The 21927-nt window shown below is 43.3% G+C and overlaps 1 protein-coding gene across 1 annotated transcript in view; it reads left to right on the top strand.

Annotated features, from left to right (window-relative positions):
- Positions 1-21927, top strand: part of NR3C2 (nuclear receptor subfamily 3 group C member 2) — a 115520-nt gene that overhangs the window by 74663 nt on the left and 18930 nt on the right. The window contains exons 4-5 of the mRNA XM_007472010.1: positions 4031-4161; positions 9844-10001. Of these exons, the coding sequence (XP_007472072.1) occupies positions 4031-4161; positions 9844-10001 (289 nt within the window). The remainder of the gene's footprint in view (positions 1-4030; positions 4162-9843; positions 10002-21927) is intronic.

The following is a 21927-nucleotide window of genomic DNA, read 5'->3' as shown; positions in this document are numbered from 1 at the left end:
AAAATAGCAGGAATGGGGTGGGGATGATGTTTGAAGAAACAATATCTAAGACCATTTCAGAACATAAGAAATACCTGCATCTTCAAGTTAAATAAGGACATTGAGTCCTGAGCAAGAGAAATAAAAATCAGTCTGCACCTCCATCCTTCATACTGAAACTGTAGACATCAAAAATAAACAGAGGAAAATTTTTTTAAGCTACCAAAGAGAAGATGCAAATTCCCTACCTGTTAAAGAATGACAATTAGACTAACAAGAAATTTCCCAAAAGCAGTAGTGAAGCCCTAGGTGTAATGGAATATTATCTTCAGAGTACTGAGGGAAATTACCTGTCACACTAGAAATCTATAACGTGTTAAAACTTATCATTCAAGAATAAAGGTGAAATAAAGACATTTTCAGACATATCAAGACTGAAAGATTTGAACATTCAGCAACTGACCACTGCTGAAAGAATTACAAATATATATATGAGTGTATACCCCGATAGCTTAAATCCAGGTTTATCATATGTAAAACTGGGAATTAACACAAATTCCTACTTTGCAGAGATGTAGGGACCAGCTGTATGGAAGTTCTCAAATTAAAAAGCACTGTACAAATGTTAGCTTTTGTTGTTTCTTGCTGGTATCATGGGGAGAATAAAATGCTTCTTGCAGACCGATGATCATTTGGGTTAAAACAAACCAAGAACCCAGTTGAACCCAGCAGTATGGAGTGGAGTGCAAAAAGCAGTGGTGATGAGAGAAATATGTTTGTAACTCTAAACAGACATGGGGTGCGGATGTGAGAGAGAGACAGACTGACTTCAGGGGTGATCTGAAAACAAGTTGAAATTTAAATACTAAAGAGGAATAAGATGGAGGATGGGAAGCAGTGGACCAAAGATAAAATACTCTACATCTTTTCAGTTTCTCATGGAAAAGCTATTGATTAACTTTAGATTTTTAAGTATGCAAGTTCATAACTTGATAATTATTTTAAGAGTAAAAATAGAATGTGTATCTTCTAAATCCCAATAGATGAGCAAAGAGGTTTTTTTTTTTGTTTTTTTTTTTTATTTTGTAAGCTGGATCCCTGTAATAAAAGGAAGGAAAGTAGAACGAAAGGAGGGGAGAAAGTTAGAATGGTGGAAAAACTATCCAAGTATATTAGTAATCATGATAAATGGAAACAGATTAAACTGAGCTATTATAATACAAAGGCTCTCAGATTCTTTTAATCCAGCTTTTTGCTGTTTAAAAGATACATGTGTGATATATAATTATGTGGGAACTTTGTAAACAAGGGATTTTTTAAAAGGGCATTCCGGGCAAATTCTAAAGAGACAAGAAGGAAGAAAGGGAGGGAGGGAGGGACTAAGGAAAGATCATCAGACAAAATTTTTAAGGCAAAAAAATATGAATAAAGATGGTATTAGTGATAGGAGGGAAAAAAAGCTTTAAATAAAATGGATAAAGATATGAAGAGACAAATCATCAAAGAAGAAACCCAAGTGGTCAGAAAACATTTGAAGAAATGTCTCAGCCTGCTGGTGATAATGGCAATGCAAATAAAAGCAACGGTGGGATAACCCTTTCAACCCCCATCAGATGGTGGAAAAAAAAAATTCAAATTGGTTAATGACAAGTATTCATGGCATGTGGAATAAAAGGACATATCGTCTCTTACTGGTTGGAATGAAAGCAGCAGATGTGCACACATCTATGACTCAGCAGTTCTATTTCTGTCCTGTATTTTAGAGAAGTGCCCAAGGATGTCCCTTGGGCATCATCTGTAATACTCGTAAAGCGGAAACAAACCCAAGTGTCCATCCGGAGTGGAATGGATTAGTAAACTGTGATGTGTTCAAACCGATGAAACTCGCAGCAGGGAAAACGTCCTTGCTTAGAGTTACCTGTATGAAAATGGATACGTCGTAGAATCACAACGTTGAATAAAAATAAGTTGCAGAAGGATATGCGTATCTATTTTCAAATTTACATAAAACCAAGCAGTACTGTGTGCTGTTTTTATGAATACATACGGGTGTGTAAAGTATACACATCTGAGAGGAAAGAATAATCTCCCAGAGTGGTTCACCTCTTCAATGAGGAAGATGAATGGGGACAGGGAGGGAGACAGAGCGGGCCTTAACTCGGCCGTGTTTATTTTATAAAGATCTGAAGCTAATATGGCAAAAATATTAGCATTTATTCTTAATTCTGCATGGTAGATCCATAGGCTCCTGCTATTTTTCTGTGTGTGTGTGTTTGTGGGTGTATGTGTGTGTGTTTTAAAAATACTTCCTTTATTAAAAATACCTCCCGGAAAGACACATACCATGTGATATCACTTATATGTGGAATCTAAAATACAACACAAATGAACACATCTACAAAACAGAAACAGACTCACAGATGTAGAGAACAGACTTGTGGTTGCCAAGGGGCAGAGGGGTGGAGATGGATAGACTGGGAGTTTGGGGTTAGTAGATGCAAACTATTATGTATAGGATGGATAAACAACAAGGTCCTACTGTATAGCACAGGGAACTATATTCAATATCCTGTGATAAACCATAATGGAAAAGAATATGAAAAAGAATACATATACATGTATAACTGAGTCACTTTGCTGTTCAGCAGAAATTAACACAACATTGTGTATCAACTATACTTCAATAAAAAAATAAATATAAAAAATGATAAAAATATCTCTTAGCCTATTATGGGAAGGGAGAGACATATAGCAATAATACCAAGCAAAATGCTATGTGTTCCATTCTGGGTTTTTTACAAATGTCTTTCAGACTTGGGATAAAAGAGATTTTTGCCATTTGAACTCAAGAGTGCATCCGGAAGAGGTATCGCAGGGTTGCTTTGCTACAGACACCCACCTGGTTCAGTCACTCATAGAAATAGATCAGCCATCGTGACCTCCTTTTCTGTGTCTATAGCCTTTGTCAAGTCCTTTCTCATTTCTCACTAGTAAACTCTTTATTACTAATTTCATTCTGGTCATCATAACAGAGTACTTATCCAGGGCCTCCCAAAAGATTTATTACTTTGAGGAAAAACATCTGAACAACTAAATGATGCCTTACTTCCTTCTCACGGAAAGAGAAAATAATGAGTTCTGTCGTAAAATCATGAGGATTTTTATGGAAACACTTGGATTTGGCGGAGAAAGTAGCTTGGTTGGTTGTTTAAATGGACACGTGTATGTATCACACAAACTCCCATATCACTTTCACCCTGTACTGGAGAAATTCCACTTGAGGAATCTTTTAAAATGTTGTCTGATTTCCCTTTTTAAATGTGCTGCTGCAAAGAGTTAACAGACACGTTTCATGGCCTCTATAAAGGGGTCCATGTGGAAATAAGACTATTCATCACTGTCCTGCATCCTTAGCATCTAACACAGCCCTTCCAAATAGTAAGTGCTTGGGATCACTGGCCAAAGAGGAATAGGCGTCTCTAGGTTTCCCCCCACGTCACAGCAGCTTCTCTGCTTGGTGGACAATCTCACGATCACACACGCCACCATCACTTGTTGTCACTCTTTTTTTTTTTTTTTTTTTTTTTTTGCAATACGTGGGCCTCTCACTGTCGTGGCCTCTCCCCTTGCCGGACGTGCAAGCTCAGCGGCCATGGCTCCGCGGCATGTGGGATCCTCCCGGACCGGGGCACGAACCCGTATCCCCTGCATCGACAGGCGGACTCTCAACCACTGTGCCACCAGGGAGGCCCTTGTTGTCACTCTTGATGTAAAATGAAATCATGGCACGCTTTGAGAAAGGTTGGTTTCGGTGCTTCTGACACATTCTCCCAATGGACGAGTCAACAGCCTGACAGGGTTGGTCTATAAGCAATTTACCAGTCACCATGCAAGGCAGCTGACTTGCGTTGCAAGTACACCTCTGCTCCATATTGAAGCCAAAAGCAAATGAGAGATCTGACTCAGATCTCTCATCAGGCTGCCTTGGGCCGCCAGTCTGGGTCTGATCATGGACGTTGCCTTCTCAGACATCTTTGCTTTTCCTTTGCAGAGAGAAGATGCACCAGTCTGCCATGTATGAGCTTTGCCAGGGGATGCACCAGATCAGCCTTCAGTTTGTCCGGCTGCAGCTCACCTTTGAGGAATACACCGTAATGAAAGTGTTGCTGCTGCTGAGCACAAGTAAACTGACACCCACCTGGCCCTTTTCCTACATTGTCACATCATCTCCCCTTTAGGAGAGTTGCCTATTTATAGGGTCAGGTAGTCGATATGAAAAAAAAATAGGAGGAGGTGGGTGGAGGGCTTTGGTGTCAGATGAACTAAGTTACTTGCAGAGTGTGAAGCTTTGGGTAGAGCATCTGCCTTGATCCCTTCATCCATCTGATTCATTAAGTGTCTGTTATGTGTATGGTGGGACTGGGAAATTCAGGAACAACTGGGATGAATGAGGCACAGTCCCCACCCTCAGGGAGTTTTACCATAAGATAAATTCCAAGGTAGTTTTAATACATTGTGGAAAGGGATTATCTACCATGATAGAGATAAAGAGGGGGCTCTTCTCTGGGGGCTCAGAGAAGAGAAGCGCATGCTCAGTTCTGGGTATCAGGGAGGGATTCATGGTGAAGCTGCAACTCAGAGAGCTTTGCCAGGGTGAGGGGTTGAATCTGAGGCAGGAGCTGGCCTTCCTGCTGTGGAACACAGCATGAGCGAGCGTGGCAGGGTGGGAAGCAGACCCATGCAGTAGCACTTAGTTCTTGGAAATTGTTTTGCCTGTTAATGTTTTAATTTTTTTATCTCATTTCTGTATCCACTAAATTTTTCAAGGCACATCAGGTGGTATTGGATTGGGGAGAAGTGGGGAATTAGGTTGGGATACAGATTGGGCCAGAAGATTCCCACCTGTTGAAGACAACTGGTGTCTATTAGGCAAGCAGGGGAGTGTGGTACCAAAGGCTCTGAGCAGTAGGGTGACATGACCAAAGGGATCCTTCATGGCTTTATGAACATGTATCTGACAGTATACTGGATGAGAGGGAATGGGACAGGGAGGGAGAGAGGCCAAGCCAGACAGAGAATTGAGCCAGACTGGAAGCCTAGAGACCTGCTGTGAGGCTGTTGAAATAACAGCCTGGAAGGTAATGGTGGATGCTATGATGACAGCACCAAACGCATTCAAGACACACTGCAGAGTTGACCTTGGCAGCTGACAAGAAGGGGAAATAAAAATAGTCTGGGTCGGAAGTGACCTAGGTTTTGAGTGCAGAGAAGTGACTCAGATGGCAGTGATACCGTGAAGAGAAATGCGTTCACGTCAGGACTTGGAGCAGATTTTGTGGAGCGTAAAATGACTTCTCTTTTGGATGGGCTAATTGTCAGAGGTAGCCTCTCATAGAGAGATTGAAACGGGGAAACTGGGGGACTTGAGCTCAGAAGACAGGTTTGGGTATCAAGATATAAACTTGAAATTATCCTTGTAGAAAATGAAAGTCCAATGGCGAGTGGGGTGCCGAGACACAGAAAGAAGAGGAAAGAGCCATTGAGCTACTGGAAAGGAGGATTGCAGCGGCTGAGGGACAGGGACAGAACTGTCAGGGAGGTAGGGGAACTGGGAAGGTGCCAAGAGTTCAAGGTTTCCCAAGCGGCATGACTAATGGCATCGCTTCCAGAGAAAGCTGAGAAGGCTGACAGAAGCCTAGTGGGGTTGACCATTGGGCATCAGGCAGGTGCCAGACAGCCAGGGACTTGCAGATTGATGGGAAGCTTTTTTAGGCGCCCGGAACCAAGCATGAGAGGAGAGAAGTCGATGGCAGACGGTGCCAGAAGAGACGAGGGAGGGCAGGATTAGCCTTGGCAAGGATGCTGAGCGCTTATTCCATAGACAACGGCACAGGCCTTTTCAAACAGAGGGGAAGGAATTTGAGGAAGCTCCCATCAGATGAGGGTGAGACCGGGAATGATGGCAAGAGATGGGTTGGAGAGGAAATCCCAGAGCCAAGCGCTGTGGGCCACTGAGAAAACGGAGAAATGTCATGAGTGCCGAGGACACCGGGGTGAGTGGCGAGGACTTCAAAGGAGGAGGGTTTGTTGAGCGACCACCTGGAAGCTGAAAAGAGCATCCAGGATGCACCCAGCCCTCCCCTTGGTCCAGGAATCAGCAGCTTGGGAGAAGGGGCGGTTTTCAGTAGAGTCACGTGGAAGGAAGTGGCATCAACAGCCAAGCACTGAGGATGGAATGGATACGAAGAGATGCTGTTTCCAACAAGGGAGGATTGGGTCTGGGGAAGACTGAAGCCTGAGACGGGTAGAACAGGAAGCGGGGAGGCAGTGGTGGATGCGGATCAGTACCTGTTCCACCTACGTTTAGCACCTCTCAGTTTCCAAAGAGTTTTTATCTATGATCTAATTTAACACTGCAAGATGGGTAGACCTCCATTCTAAAGTGGACAAGACAGAGGCATGCAGGTGTGACTTGTGCAAGCCTCCTTGGGGAGTTAGGACTCAAACCCAGGGCCTTGGCCTTCACTCGCAGCGATTCCCGCTCTGCCCCAAGCAGGAAGTGGAAAGCAGGCCATGGCAGGTGAGGGCAGCAGGAAGATTGGAGGGAGAGCAGGCTGTGGGAGGGAGGTGGGGTCAGCACTTCGCAGCTGTGTTTCACTTGGCCGGCAAGGCTTTTCAGGTTGCTTTTGGCCTTTTGTCTGGTTTGATTTTCACTGACCAGTTGTGCAGGGCAGCCCATGCTCTCCCCAGTTTACTGCAGGCCCCACCGGTCCCTCCATTCCTCCCTGTACAATCAGCCCACATCCAGGAGCTTGTGTTTGCAGCCCCTCGTCCGCAGGGTCAGTAGGACCAGGCTTTGCTCCCTGCTCCAGTGTTCCTCAAGGTTTCTGAGGTTCCCAGTTTATCCTTTCTGGAATATAACCTTGGAAATGTACTCTTAGTTCCCCAACCAGGGATTGAACCCACGCCCTTAGCAATGCAAGTACGGAGTCCTAACCACTGGACCGCCAGGGAATTCCCTGTAAATGTACTCTTGAAATTCAGAGACAGTGATTTTATTCCCCTTTCCAAGCCATGTCGCTAATCATTACTCTTAGAAAAATGTAAAAAAAAAAAAAAAAAAAGTATATCAGATGGGTGATAGAATTTAATTTTTTTCTAAAATGCATGTGATACTAATCCTTTATAAACTTTGACCACTCATTGTAATTGGTGTCTTATCCTTTTACATCCGTTTAATCAGTCAGCCTATAATCAATTCTGATATCACTTTGAAGGTCCCTGAATTAATTTATTAGCTACCAAGTAGCTCAGTACATTCAAGGCTGATTTTTGTGGATGCAGAAAAAGCAAAATCAAAAAGCAGGAGAACAGAAGTAAAGAATTTTACTGCAGCTTAAACTGCAGCTTATTTTGCTGCAAGCCTATTTTGCTAATCTGTGATAGAATGTATGAAAACTTTTCTTCTTATTTAGAAGCTTAAATTACACACCTGATGTCCAGTGTATCAGGAAAGTTTCTAAGCAATGACATCAAGAGAAGATCATGTTCTTTTTGCTCACAGAGGAAAGCAGACCATCTTCCCACCCAGTTGCCTCTTTGCTCCTTCTCCAGCCCATAGATTTTGGATGATTTCCAGGAGCCCCGCTGCATTTAATCAGTAAATTCAGAAAATCTGGGCAGACCTCCAGAATTTGAGGTTTTGCCTAAGTTCTCTTTTTTTGTGGGTTTGTTTCAACTTCTAAAATATCTGGCTGGGAAAATGGTACAATATATTTCAGTCACAGCAGTAAAATACAAGTAATATTTGATACAAGTTGTTCATAATCTTGAGAATTTTTATCAGAAATATGAAGGCTTTTGGTTAATCTTAGTAGCTATACCAAATGGCATTGAAATATAGTCGTGAAACGTATTCACTCCATTCTAATTTTAGGTAATTTTTTAAGGTATGACATCCATAAGTATCTATACTGAAAAACTAAAGGTTTACTCCGTAACATTTTGAAACTTAAAAAAATAAATGTAAAAAATAAATGTTTATCTGTGGGTGGGCAGTGTAGGCACTTACTTGCAAACTTTCAGTTTGTGTTGGAACGTTTTGGGTTAACATTAAAGTTTTGGTAGAAAGTGGATCTGTAGGTTCACTATTAACGTCCTGGTTATTACCATCCTTCTTTACATTTTTTATACTTTTACAACAAGGGCTTAATTGCAAAGAAAAATAAACTGTTACATAATGGATGATATTTAATTCTTGAACGTGAATGTCAAATATTTTAAACCACAACTAATATTGTGGCAGCCTCAGGAATTTGCAGTGGCCATTAGGGATTTATTTTTTCCCCACAAAAAATAGACTTAGATAAATGACAAATCAAAAGCCTCAACAATTAAACTCAAGGAGAAGATTATTAACATCATACGGGAAGTTAATTTGCAAGATAATCTGTATCTTTATACAGGACAACAGGGTTTATTTGGAAACAGTGGTATTCCTGCTCCCAGGGTTACACGTAACACTCAAAAACATATTTAGCCATTCTAAAGAGCTGATGGCCCAAGTAAGTTATTATTTATACCAGTTATTGTAAATTAGCAAATAGGATATGCACTTAAGAAGTGAAAGCAATTTCAGACTCTGTTATCACAAGTTGAATTTTTATTATCTTCATCATCCAAAATGGAAAGTTCTAAGTGATTTGATTTTTCAGGGTTAAAGCATAAGCATAAGTACATATTGGCTGTAGTGAACAAAAGCAAACATGTAAGTAGATTTTCAAAGGGGACACCTGTAGCTTACACTCTGCGCTACATCTCCTCGCAGAACACAGACCCTGGTGCACCCCTTCTCCATAAAGTGTGTTCACGTGTGTCCTGGGAAAGAGCGTCTCCTTTCAGGTCACGGAAACACTCGTATCCTTCCAGGTGCTGAATTTCAAAGTATTATTTTTAGTGAGATGTTTTTTGTTTCATTAGGAAAGCCAGCCACTCCATACAAAGAAAGAAGACATAACCCTTAATTTTCTGTCTTATCGAAGATAATGATGAATGTGGTTTCTTCTCTTCGAAAGTTTTTGATCTTGCCTTGTATGCAGAGCACTGTTGTGTTACCCGTCACACACAGAAGCCTGCCAGCAGGTTGTCTGGGCAGTCACATGACAGTGCCTCGGTGGTCATGTGATCTTGGAACAAAGAGGATGGGAAGTGCTGCTTTGCCACACACTGTCTTCCCCCTGGTAGATGGCAGGTTTCCCCGAGTGTCTTTGACATTGGAACTGGAATATGAAGATGTTGCTTTCTAATTCCAGCCCCAGCTTAGATTGTCTGTGGCTCTTCCAGTTGTCCTGGAAAATCAAAGTATATTTTCCTACGTCTGAGGTATTGGCAAGTTGGGATTCATAAAAACTTTGATGACAGACCACAAGACAGTATAGCACTGTGGTTTAGAGACAGGCTTTGGAAACAGACAGACTTAGGTTTATACCCTTCCTCTACCATGTATTTATTGTGTCCTTGTGCAAGTGATTAAACCTCCAGTCTTCAGTTTCCACATCTGTAAACTGAGAATAACATAATGATTATGTCGTAAAACTGATGTCAAGATTAAGCAAGCTAATATAAACAAAGTGCATTATAACATACACCCAATAAACCAGTTATTATTCTTTTGTATATGTGTGTGTACAAAGGTTAACCGTCATATAGCTGCCATGTTTATTCATAAATGTAATCATTGAGATTCAGTATCAGTCTCAAAGTGTGAGCCTCATGACCTCAAAATAGTCTAAGCCATTTAACTATGAGGATGCTAAAGCTGTTTTCCACCTTGGGAACTTACATGTCGGTATTCCTTCAACACAGTTCCAAAGGATGGCCTCAAAAGCCAGGCTGCGTTTGAAGAAATGAGGACAAATTACATCAAAGAACTGAGGAAGATGGTAACAAAGTGTCCCAACAATTCCGGGCAGAGCTGGCAGAGGTTCTACCAACTGACCAAGCTTCTGGACTCCATGCATGATGTAAGTAGAGCCTCTTGGTGCCTGTTAAATGAAGGATCCACAGCCACACACTGTGGACCCAAAGCAACTGGAGAGCTGAGAAAGTTCTCGAGGCTTTGGGAAGAATAGGGGTAAATTATCCACGGGAGGCAGCAAGAGTTGAAAACTGATGAGGGAAAAGAAGCGTTTCTTCAGAATACCTTTGAAACAAACTTCATGTAAAGGAAAAAGTGTGGCTCTTTTCCCTCCTGAGCAGAGTGTAAGAGAAATGTGCACCATGGTGGCAAATCCTGAGCTCTGGGCCAGGGAAGGCCCTCAGATTTGCTGCAGGTGTCAGATCAAGTTTCCCATTTCTGCTTGCAATTTAGGAACTGTTTGGTTAATAAAAATGTTTGCTTTAACATTGCATAAATAGAGTCCATCATCTACAACTGTTAATCTAATAACCCAATCTTTCAAAAACATTATTAGTGGTCCAGGGCCAGCTGGGATCATCTCATTTGTTGCCAAATTTTGAATCTCATATTCAGTATTCTTCGTAGGAGTCACCTTTCTTGGCTTGTGTAAATATGGAAAGTAAATTCTGAGCTGGTTTCTAATTTATTCAATTACAGATGTAGTGGTGGTTAGCAGTTTCTACAAAATACTGACTTGGATAACTTGGTTTGTTATGTCACTTAAAATATGCTTCTTGTTTCATTTTGCAAGTGGTTTCTCTAGTTCTGGCTCAAAAAAAAGTTATACACGGTCATGCTAATTTAGCTTTTTTATATTTGGAAGGTTTTCCTACTTTCTTTTGGAAAATTTATTGCCCAAGTTCAGCCCATGTAATTTGGGTAAGAAACCCCTTTTCAAGTACTTCTGTATTGTTAAGGACAATGTTGACAGGCTTGATGACCAATATTATAATGGTATTACTACTGAAATAATGGTTCGTCCTTTAGAGATTTGTTTATGCCGGTGGAATGGTATGGCCTTGTGGGTTGGTTGATAAAAGAATGTCACTTTCCAGGGTTTTTACACCGAAGACCCTGTGCATATCACATTGGCCTTTGCTTTCTCTGAATGTTTCATACAATAAGTGTCAGATTTCCACAAGGTGAATAGAGCGATAGATAGTTTTGCTAATTATTAGTGGCCTAAAAGCATGGCTTAATAGAAAATCTCAGGGATAAGAAATGATGGTCTACAGGACTTTGGGGAACACAGTAAACGATGCTATCCACAACCCTCACAAGAGGAAGTAAAGGAAACTAGACCGTGGCGCAGGATCATCTACCCGAGAACAAGCAGCACAGTTACTCGCTCCTGTTGGTTTTCTTGAAAGTCCTTCTTAGTGGAGCTGGGGTGGGGGCAGAGGAACAGCAGGTGTGATTCTTTCTTGATGAATTCTGTCATTTGTGCAAATGATTGGGCAGGCACAAGCGCAGTTTCAAAATGAGTGTGTAATTGTTATCACAGCATATGAAAAGAGATGATATATTTTGAAGCAATTTACATGTAATGAGACTGACAGTAGAAGTTAAAACTTGTGTATCCACAGCCTTTCGGGGTCTCCGTGCCTTAAGCACAGTAGGACAGTGGAAACCCCTGGAGGCTGCACCAGTGGTCAAGGTGTCAAACCGTCCTCTGCTGGCTTGTTTTTAGTGCAGCACAGTGCTTGGCACAAGATAGGAACTCAGTGAAGAGTTGCCAAATCATAAATGATGACTTGCTGCAAAATCCCCCAAGGCAAATCAATGTCTTTTTAGTATTTTTTCTATTATGGTATAATTGATACAAAATAAACCAGACATACTTAGCGCATTTTGACACGTGTCTACAGCCATGAAACTATCATCGCACTCAAGACAGCAAACATATCCATCACTCCAGAAGTTTCCTTGTGCCTTTTTTTTAAATTGAAGTATAAGTGATTTACAATGTTGTATTAATTTCTGCTGTACAGCAAAGTGATTCAGTTATACAAATATATATATTCTTTTTCATATTCTTTTCCATTATGGCTTATCACAGGATATTGAATATAGTTCCCTGTGCTATACAGTAGGACCTTGTTGTTTATCCATAACTTTTCCTGCTACCTACTACTCCCCAGGTGCTTTCCATATTGCTTTCTGGCAATGTAGATTAGTTTATATATGCTAGTGTCTCATACACATGGAATTATGCGGTAGCTAGTCTTTGGTAGCTGGCATCCTTCACTTGGTGTAATTATTTGGGGATTCATCCATGCTGTTGCCATATATCAGTACTTCCTTTCTACTTATTGCTGACTAGCGTCCCATCATAAAGATATTTCACAGTTCAGAGGTCCTATCACCTATTGATGGGCATTTGGGTTGTTTCCAGATTGGGTGCTACTAACAGATAAAGTTGCACTGAACATCGTGTATACGTCTCTGTGTGGACATTGCTTTCTTTTTCTTGAGTCAGTAGCTAGCAGCGGAAGACTGGGTCATATGGTAGGTATGTTTTCGTTGTTTACGAGATCACCGAACGGTCTTCCAAAGCCACTGGACAATTGTGCATTCCCTCGAGAAGTGTGTGTGAGTTCAGATTGTCCCACATCCTTGCTAACACTCAGTATCATTAGTCTTTTTTAGTTTTAGCCATTCTAATAGCTGTGTGGCGATGTCTCCCTGTGGTTTCAGTTTGCATTTCTCTCATGATTGATGCTCTTTTCTTGTGCTTATTCACCATCTTTGCTGCAGTATCTGTTCACCTCTTTTGCTCAGTTTTAAAAACTGGATATTGTTCATTTGTAATTAGATTGTTGAGTTTTGAGACTCCTTTATATATTCTAGATACAATTCCTTTATAAGATATATGACTTGCAAGTATTTTCTCCCAGGCCGTGGTTTATCTTTTCGTTCTCTTAGCAGTGTCTTGCGCAGAGCAGGGATTTTGAATTCTAATAAAGTCCAGTTGATTATTTTTTCTTCTATGAATTATGTTTTTGGCTGTAGCTAAGAAATCCTTGTCAAAGCCAATGTCACAAAGCTTTTCTCTTCCATTTTCTTCTAGAGATCATTGTCCTTCATTGACTGATACGTAGTGTCTCAAAAACCTTTTCTTCATGTATTTTTTTTCTGAGTGTTTTTGGTTATTTCTGGTGGAAGGGTAAATCCAATCCACCTTACTCCACTTTGGCTAGAAGGAGAACATTCTTTTGGGAATCACTGGAATCACTTTAATTCTAAAACCTTTATTTTAAACAATCAAAAATGTTTGCCCTTAGAAGTAGCCTAACAGAAGCATCTTGAATGCTCTATTTATATTCCCATCCCAGACAGAACATTGAAAAATGCATTGTAAGTCTAGAGGGACCTTTCTAACATTCACGCTTACTCAGACTTGAGACTGCCTACAGCTTTCTCATTAGAGTAAATAAAAGAGTCAACATTTGTAGAATTTTCTTCCAGGGAACAAAGAGCTACAGAAGGACTGGCTCTGTACTCAGAGCCTCATTCTGGTCACCTTGTGGAAAGAGAGCATGTGTTCCTAAGGGTCACACAAGCAAAAACCCTGTGCTGGGCTTCCCTGGTGGCGCAGTGGTTGAGAGTCCGCCTGCCGATGCAGGGGACACGGGTTCGTGCCCTGGTCCGGGAAGATCCCACATGCCGCGGAGCGGCTAGGCCCGTGAGCCATGGCCGCTGAGCCTGTGCGTCCGAAGCCTGTGCTCCGCAACGGGAGGGGCCACAACAGTGAGAGGCCCGCCTACCACAAAAAAAAAAAAAAAAAAAAAAAAAAAAACCCTGTGCATGTAAATCAAAGTTCTGCTTAAATAGCGTGCACAGTACGCAGCCCTCAGGACACACATCCATAGATCTGGGGACACGTGTACACAGCTCTCGTGATGCATGTTTTTCTCCCACTTGGTGCACACATGGGTTGGCAGAGCAGTGCTGAAGTGAGTGAAAGGAACATTCTCCGAAAGAACAGGTTGGCAGTTAAGTATTTGAACTGGTCAGCAACTTTAATGAATCACAAGCCCTCCAAACATCAATCTTCCCCCCAAAAAAGATTCAAAGAAAGCAGCTGTGGCCAGGCTTCTCGGGATAGGTGTATTTTTGCATTGTAAGTGGGCGTTATATGTAAAGCATATAGATTCCTTATTCTTCTAGGGAACAGAGAATTACTAGTCACTTTCTAGGTATTACTGTGAATGGCAGTTAATTTCCTGTGAGTGTAAGAGGCACATTTCTAATGAATTTATTGGTAACTTCTACTCATTCATGGAGATCAGGGACTATTTATGTTACTATCAGTGTGTAGAACAGCTGGTAAACATTAATGGGTGATATTAGTGTTTCTTAGAGGCAAAAAAATTGACCTTTCTCTGTTAACTAGTTTCAAGGTTATACTGTTGTAACTGACTTTATTTCCACGTACACACTAGCCCTACAGAGTGCCTCATGCCTAGCAAAATTGACGAGATTGCAGAGGATACAAAATAAACATGAGACACCAACCCAACCCTCAGATTGCTTAGATTCTAGAGAGACAGCTAGAGTGTAATACAAGGCAGAAGGTAACTAGGGGCAGTGGGACCTTTGAGAGCACCCGCATGTTCATTCTTCCATGTGACTGTGAGCCCTACCATGTTCTAGGACCAGAGGTGCAAGTGGGAACAGAATGCCTGTCCTTAGGAATCCCACTCACCCTGATGGAGGAAGAGGTTCATCCCATTCAAAAGGGGAAGCCGAGGGGTGAACATTTGTTTGGATGCCTCAGTACCTGTGTTATTTCATGCAGTTCTAAAAACCCCCTACAAGCTGGGTATTATTCTCATTATTCCCATTCCTGTCCTTAGGAATCCCACTTGCTCTGATGGAGGAAGAGGTTCATCTCATTCAACAAATACATTAGTGTCTAAAAGCACCAGGCAGGGCACTAGCGGGAGAGACCCAAACCTGGCCATGGGGGGCTTTCTGCCTGCTCGGGACCACCAGACAGCACTATACATGGTGGTGGGCCGGGAGCTCTGTAGAGATGAACACACCATGAGTCATGGGCTCACTGATGTTTATTCTGAGTTGCTGGAAAGGCTTGTCGAGAAGGTCTAGGAGCCAGCTGTGCTGGGCAGGGGTCATGGAACGCTTCCAGTGGCAGGGTAGGGGCATCCCAGAGAATCTTTCTTTCGTAGAAAAAGAGACAGAGGTCCAGAGAGTGATTTCTCAAGGTCCTTAGGTAGCCAGTGGCAGCTTGGAACCCTCTCGACTGACTGGCACTCTCCATACCACCCACGTGATGCAGGAGGGCTTCAGGCTGATCATAGCTGCTGGGTTTCAGGCTGGGCTGCATCTCTGGAGATCAGAAAATGAGTATATTGAAAATAGCTGCACTGCTCTCTGGCTCTGCAGACTCATTTGACTCTTCCCTGGCATCTTCTGGAATGCATTGTTTTTGTGAGGCATGGGGTTACATCTTGAAGGCAGTGAACCTGGTGTTATATTAAAGTGTCATGCACGTTCGGCAGTTCCCAAAACCAAATGTTGGGTCTGCCTCACCATAAGCTGAGCCGTCTTTGGTGGGGAGTGCTTTCATCTCTGCCGATGATCATTAAACCCGGCTAAGAACCTACCCATTGCCTGGGCAGGTACCGGCAGGTCTCTTGGCATGACCAGAGGGTCCTGTTGCTGAGTGGTCGCTTTCTGTGGTTGCAGAGGGAAGGCTGCACAGCCCAGGTGGCTTTCCTCCAGCCAGGCTCTTGGAGCCGAGCTTCCCTTCTGCAAGGGGGATGAAGACGAGATGGGAGCAGAACATCTGGTGATACAGTACCTCCCTGAATGCCCACTGGGAGACTCCCTGCTTTCCGTTGAGAGGGCATTACATTTCAGTTTCATGATCATCAACAAAAGAGACATCGCTGCAAGCAGCTGGATCAATTAACGAATAATTTTGAGATTCCCCATTGCTCGTCTAACGAGTGGGTGCTTTTGCATCGGGCAGTGATGGTGGCAGTTTCCATCATGACCACGCTCGAGGTGGTTTTCAGAGCGATGCAGATCTATTTCTTCCTGTACACTGAAGCATGCCAGCCCCCAGGTTGGGTGGATCCACCATTTGGGCTGTCTGCTGCTTTGACGTCTGATTCTGTTTCACGTCATTACAGTCAGTATCTCCTTGAGAAAAGTTCCAAGGCCCACATAGGAGTCTGCCACAGAATTGTGACCACTGGAGACAGGAGATAGAGCATGGCCTCTGCTGCTCCACCAACATTTCTCTCAGGAAACTTGGGCACTTGGCCTAAATTTTTGGCCCTCCGTTTTTTCAGCTGTAAAATGGGAATAATAATAATTATTATGGGAATAATAATAATTTCCTACCCATCTTGTAGGAAGTTTTTAGAAGCACATGAAACAACACAGGTACTGAGGAATCCACAGGGTAACAGGCACCAAACAAATACTTGCCCCTCCGCTTCCTCTTTTCCAAGACTGTGTTCGAGTTTCCCAAAACCCTGTCTCTGCACCACCAAAGAGCATCATATATCAGGCAGTTTTAGTTTACTTTCAGCCCAGAGACACTCAGATAAGCACATGGCAGAGCCTTCAAGGGGGTGACAGTGTAAAGTTGGCAAGATCAAGCAGGGACATGAGCAGGAAAGGCCATTCTACAGGGTGGGGCAGTCACCTAGTCGCGAATCACATGGACCGAGGTATAGAAGCCTTTCCGAGGCACTTCCGGTCCCAGTGCTCTACGTGTCCTGCCACTTACCAGGGGAGGATGGTGTTGCTAGAACGTGTTGGGTGTGCTTGAGACACTTTCAGATTCACAGATGGGATGGAAGGTGTTTGGTGATGGAGACAAGGGCAGATTGCTGTGAGGTCACCATCAGGAAAGATGGATGTTGGTGAATGAAAACCTTTGCCCCTGTGATATGTTAGCGGTATTACACGGCCTTCATCTTTGACAAGACCATGACTAAGAAAGATTCTAAATAAAGGCAGATTTGCTTATCGCCAGAGTCAGAGAAGCGAGCAAAGCCTTATCTTCCGGAGCACGAGGGAGGGGCAAAGACCCACTCGTCCAGGAAAAGAAATCTTCATAGGTAAAGATTTCAAATTAATCGAGTAATTGACTGCGCAGATCTTACTCTTTGTCTAGTTGGTGAAACCAACGGGACAGGTATTAATGGTTCACGGCGTCTCTCTCTGCAGCCCTATTTTTGCATTTGCCTCTACAAATTTCCCACTTCAAGGGTACAGCAGAGTTCAGACTGCATTGCCCTGGGTGAATTGTGCCAATGAATGCTTATTTTCATCTAAAAATATTTTTTATGTCTGCATAACTGAAAAAAAAATGCATCAAATGTATTTAAAAATAAAAATGGGGGGAAAAATAGGTCCGAATGTTCTGTTTTTTCAGCATTGTGGATAAATAGGAAAGGATGACTTTGGGTGTGGTGTGAAAAGGTCTAGGCAGTTCCAGGATTGGTGTGTTTCGTGCGCCGGTAGCTGGGGCCACAAAGCCCAGCTGGAAGATGCAACTGCCTGTAGATACAAAGGGTGTCCTTGCATGTTGTACCTCCTTTGTTCACCATGTTCATGGTTAAGGTTACTGCCGCTCAGTTGTGTTGCCGATCACAGTTGTGTTTCTCCAGGCTACCCTGTAGGTGCCCCAGGAGGCTGTTGCTTGATTTAGTCGTACTCATTGAGCTTTGCCTTTGTCACTTGTGCTTTTGGTGTCACATCCAAAAAATCATTGTGAAACACAGTGTCAGAGAGCCTGGGGCGGGCAGACACCACCGGGCCAGGCACTGTACTGGTGCTGAGGATACAACAGTAGCCAAGGAGACTAGGCCCCTGCCCTCCGAGTGTGCGGTCCCATGGGGGAATAGAGTAGACAGGTAAACTGGGAGTTAGAATACAGCGTGCTGGGTGCTCGAGGTGGACTGGAAAGCCCATGGGCCGGGGCGGCGGGGTGGGGGCGGGCATCCGGAAGGTGAAGTGGCAGGGTAGAGATGGGCCAGGGCAGCAGATGATGGAAGCCCCAAAGGCAAAGTAGGAGTTGACCAGACAGACAGAGGGAAGCTCACCGAAACCAAAGGAGTTACTATGCCAAAGGAGAAGGGTGCCTGGTGATTTTGAGAAATGGAGAATTCCATTGTATCCAAGGAATGGAGAAAAATAAGGATGGAGACAATGAAAGGACCTGTAAAACCATGTTGAGGGAGCTACTGAGAGATTTTGAGCACATCTGTAGAGTCTAGCGCCGCTCCTTCCAATGTGGTAACCACTGGCCATGTGTGGCTCTTGACATGTAAGTTTAGTTAAATTGAAAATTGAGTTCCCCTATCACACTAGCCACATTTTGAGTGCTCAAGCAGCCACATGTGGCCAGTTGCCATCATCTTGGGCAGGGCATACGGTCGTATTGACAGTACTGATCTAGAGAGTCTATTAGAAGAGGAGCAGGGGGCCAGTTAGGATGCTGGTGCAGTGGTGCAGGTAAGAGATGGGGGCTGGGGGCTAAGTTAGAGCAGGAGCAGGGGGACCTAGGACATATTCAGGTGGTGGTTCTTGGTGGTGGATAGGACGGAGAGGTTGAGAGAGAGGAGGGAGTGGATCTAAGATGACCCCCAGGGCTTCCCTGGTGGCTCAGTGGTTGAGAGTCCGCCTGCCGATGCAGGGGACACGGGTTCGTGCCCCGGTCCGGAAAGAGCCCACATGCCGCGGAGCGGCTGGGCCCGTGAGCCATGACCCCTGAGCCTGTGCGTCCGGAGCCTGTGCTCCGCAACGGGAGAGGCCACAACAGTGAGAGGCCTACGCGCAAATACATACATACATACATACATACATACATACATAAGAAAGGCCCCCAGGATTTGGACGTAGGTTGGTGGATGGAGTGGCACCAGCAGTGGGCGAGGGGATGCAGGGGAGGAGCTTTGCTAGTGGAGAAGATAAGGGTGTTTTGGATGTACTGACTTGAGGTGCCCTGAGGAGTCCCAGGGGAAATGTCAGGCAAGCTCAGAGCTCCATGGAGATAAGGAAGCAAAGTGCTGATACTACCTGAGGAGGTACAGCATGTGGTGGTCACTGAAGCCCAGGGCTCAACAGAACTGCCTGGACATCAGTGTGGCCATACGGTGGACAGAACCGAGCCCAGAGGAAGAGAACCACCAAGGGACCAAAACCAGGAAGGCGCCTGCAGAGAGTCTGGGCAGGAGCTGCCGCTGAGGTGAGATAAGAAGGCAAAAAGAGGGACACGGGGGCCAAGCCAGGAAAGCGTGTGTCCCCCCCCCCCCCCCCCCGCCAGCCCCTGGGCCTGTTCACCATAGAAAACAAACAGTCGTTGCTGTTGTGTACTGCCCTCCAGCCCTGCTCGCCCTCCTGGCGGAGGCTGGAGCTGTCCACAGGCTGCAGGCGCTCTCCCCTCCCTCCATCCGAGAAGCTCCCAGGCTCTCTCACTGGAGCTGCAGAGGAAAGAGAACAGCCCATAAAACAGCTCAAGGCCCAGAGTCTGCGGCCCCCCCCGTGCAAACGTTGGGGCAGAGGCTGCAGACAGGTCAGTTCACAGACAGTCTGAAAACTCTTCAGTAGCCATAGCAACAAGGAGGTTCTTGTGAGGAATAGCTGATTGATTCACCTAGGTTTCCAGTAACTCTGTCGGAAGCCACAAAGCCACCAGGGGCTGCAGGAAGCTTTGAAAAGGTCAAGGTGTTGTCTGGTAAAGCCCTTTAGTAAAACTCCTTTAATAAAATAGAACTATAAGTTTTTCTCTGATGTGATGGCAGGTATGTAAAAGGAGCATTTTGAATGTGGTTGAGTGAACTTGCAAAGTTTTGTGTTTATGTGTTTAGATGCAGTGAAGAAATCACAGTAGCTTAGCAAACTCTATCTTTATAAATAACCCCCAAACAAACTTTGCTATGGACCTAGACCCGTGTACGAGTAGTTATGAATTAGTGAAAGCTTTATTATATATTATATACATATATAATGTACTATATATTAATACATGTATATGTACTATTTATAGATAAATGATAGATAGATAGATAGATTAGATAGATAGGCAGGCAGGCAGACACATAGGTAGGTAGGTAGATAGATGGGTAGGTGAATGGATGGATGGATGTGAGTGTTTGGCATTGAAGAGCTATAGATACAGATATGAGATTTCGGCATCAAAGGCAGCCATGATGCTTCAGAGCTGGTCTTGTGCTTCAGGTCATGATTTTATCAGTAATGTTGGTCCTGAGTCCTTTCTCACCCATCACCTTCACATCACACCGTAATTACAAGGACAGTTGATTTCCACTTGCAGCCACAGAACTTTATCTCCTTTGGTCTTTTGTGTTTGCTCATGGTTTTCTGCAGCCGACTTAATGCAAAACCTGGGTTATTTCCTTACCTCCTTGGCAAAGGTTGATTTAAAACGTTTAGATATTTTCAGTGGCTCTGAAAGAGACTCTTTAAGTAGACTCTTTAAGACAATGCTTACCAACTGCTGATCAGTCACCCAGACACATTCTAAGATGCAGTTGTATTTGACTTTAGAGAAATGAGGAAACAAACTTCAAAACAGGAGCTCGTCATTCCTTTTTATTTTTTTTAATTGTGGTAAAATACGCAAACAAAATTTACTACTTTAACCATTTCTAACTGTACAGTTCAGTGTGTTAAGTACATTCACATTGTTGTGCAACCAATTTCCAGAACTCTTCCTCTTGCAGAACTGAAACTCTATACCTATTAACTCCTGCTTCCCCTCCCCGCACCAGAACAGCCACCATTCTGCTTCCTGTCTCTGAATCTGACTGTTCTAGGTACCTCATCTATGTGGACTCATACAGTATTCGTCTTTTGAGACTGGCCTATTTCACTTAGTATGATATCCTCCATTGCCATCCATGTTGTAGCATATGTCAGAATTTCCTTCCATTTCAAGGTAAATCATAATCCACTGTATATGTATAGACTACATTTTGTTTACCCATTCATCTGCCAACAGACACTTGGCTTGCGTTACTTCTTGGCTATTGTGAATAATGTTGCTGTGGAAATGGGTGTGCAGATATCTCTTTGAGACCCTACTTTCAATTTGGGGGGTATATTCCTAGAAATAGAATTCCTGGGTCACATGCTAATTCTATGTTAAATTTTTTGAGGAACCACCAAACTGTTTTCCAGTTATTTTTACCTTCCCACTAACAGGGCACAAGGGTTACAGTCTCACCAACACTTGTTATTTGCTGGGGTTTGTTTTGATAGTGGCCATCCTAACAGGTTTTAAAGTAGTATCTCATTGTGGTATTGGTTTGCATTTCCCTAATGATTAGTGATACTGAACATCTTTCAATGTGCCTGTTGGCCATTTGTATGTCTTCTTTGGAGAATTGTCCAGTTTCTTTGCCCATTTTTAAAAATTGGTGTTTTTTTTGTTGAGTTGTAGGCATTCTTTATATATTCTGGATTTTAACCCCTTATCCAATATATGATTTGCAAATATTTTCTCCCATTCCATGGGTTTTTGTCTTGGTGTCAAAAATCTTTCTCTTATGAACTTACAATGATAACAGACAGTAGTTTGTTCCTTTTAATACTTAACTGGCAAGATTAAAGATTACGTCTGATCCCAATTTATTTAAAGAGAGGGGAAGAAGCATTTTCTTCTTATCATAACCACTCCTTTGACTTCGTTATTCATTTCATAAGTTTCCTAAGTATACCCACAGAACATGTGCCATTGTTCACAGCTAGTTTTGAAAATCTGTAAGAAAAGAAAGTCCTGTAAAGATGCTGGGGAGAAACTTGTACCTTGCCTTTTTCAGGGACGTTAAGGGAATTGTGCATTCCATTTCCACCTGACCCCGTGAGATTTATGATGCCATAGGGTGAGCTTTCTGGAAAAAAAGCATCAGATAGAAAGATCCACTGAGGGTCCAGGAAGCCATGCTCATAGAAAATCACATCTGACGTACAGGAATCTTCCC

Source organism: Lipotes vexillifer, unplaced genomic scaffold (genome assembly GCF_000442215.2).
Source record: "Lipotes vexillifer unplaced genomic scaffold, Lipotes_vexillifer_v1.1 scaffold269, whole genome shotgun sequence".
NCBI lineage: Eukaryota > Metazoa > Chordata > Mammalia > Artiodactyla > Lipotidae > Lipotes > Lipotes vexillifer.
Note: the sequence above shows the minus strand (reverse complement) of the source record. Positions and strands in the feature narration are given on the sequence as shown.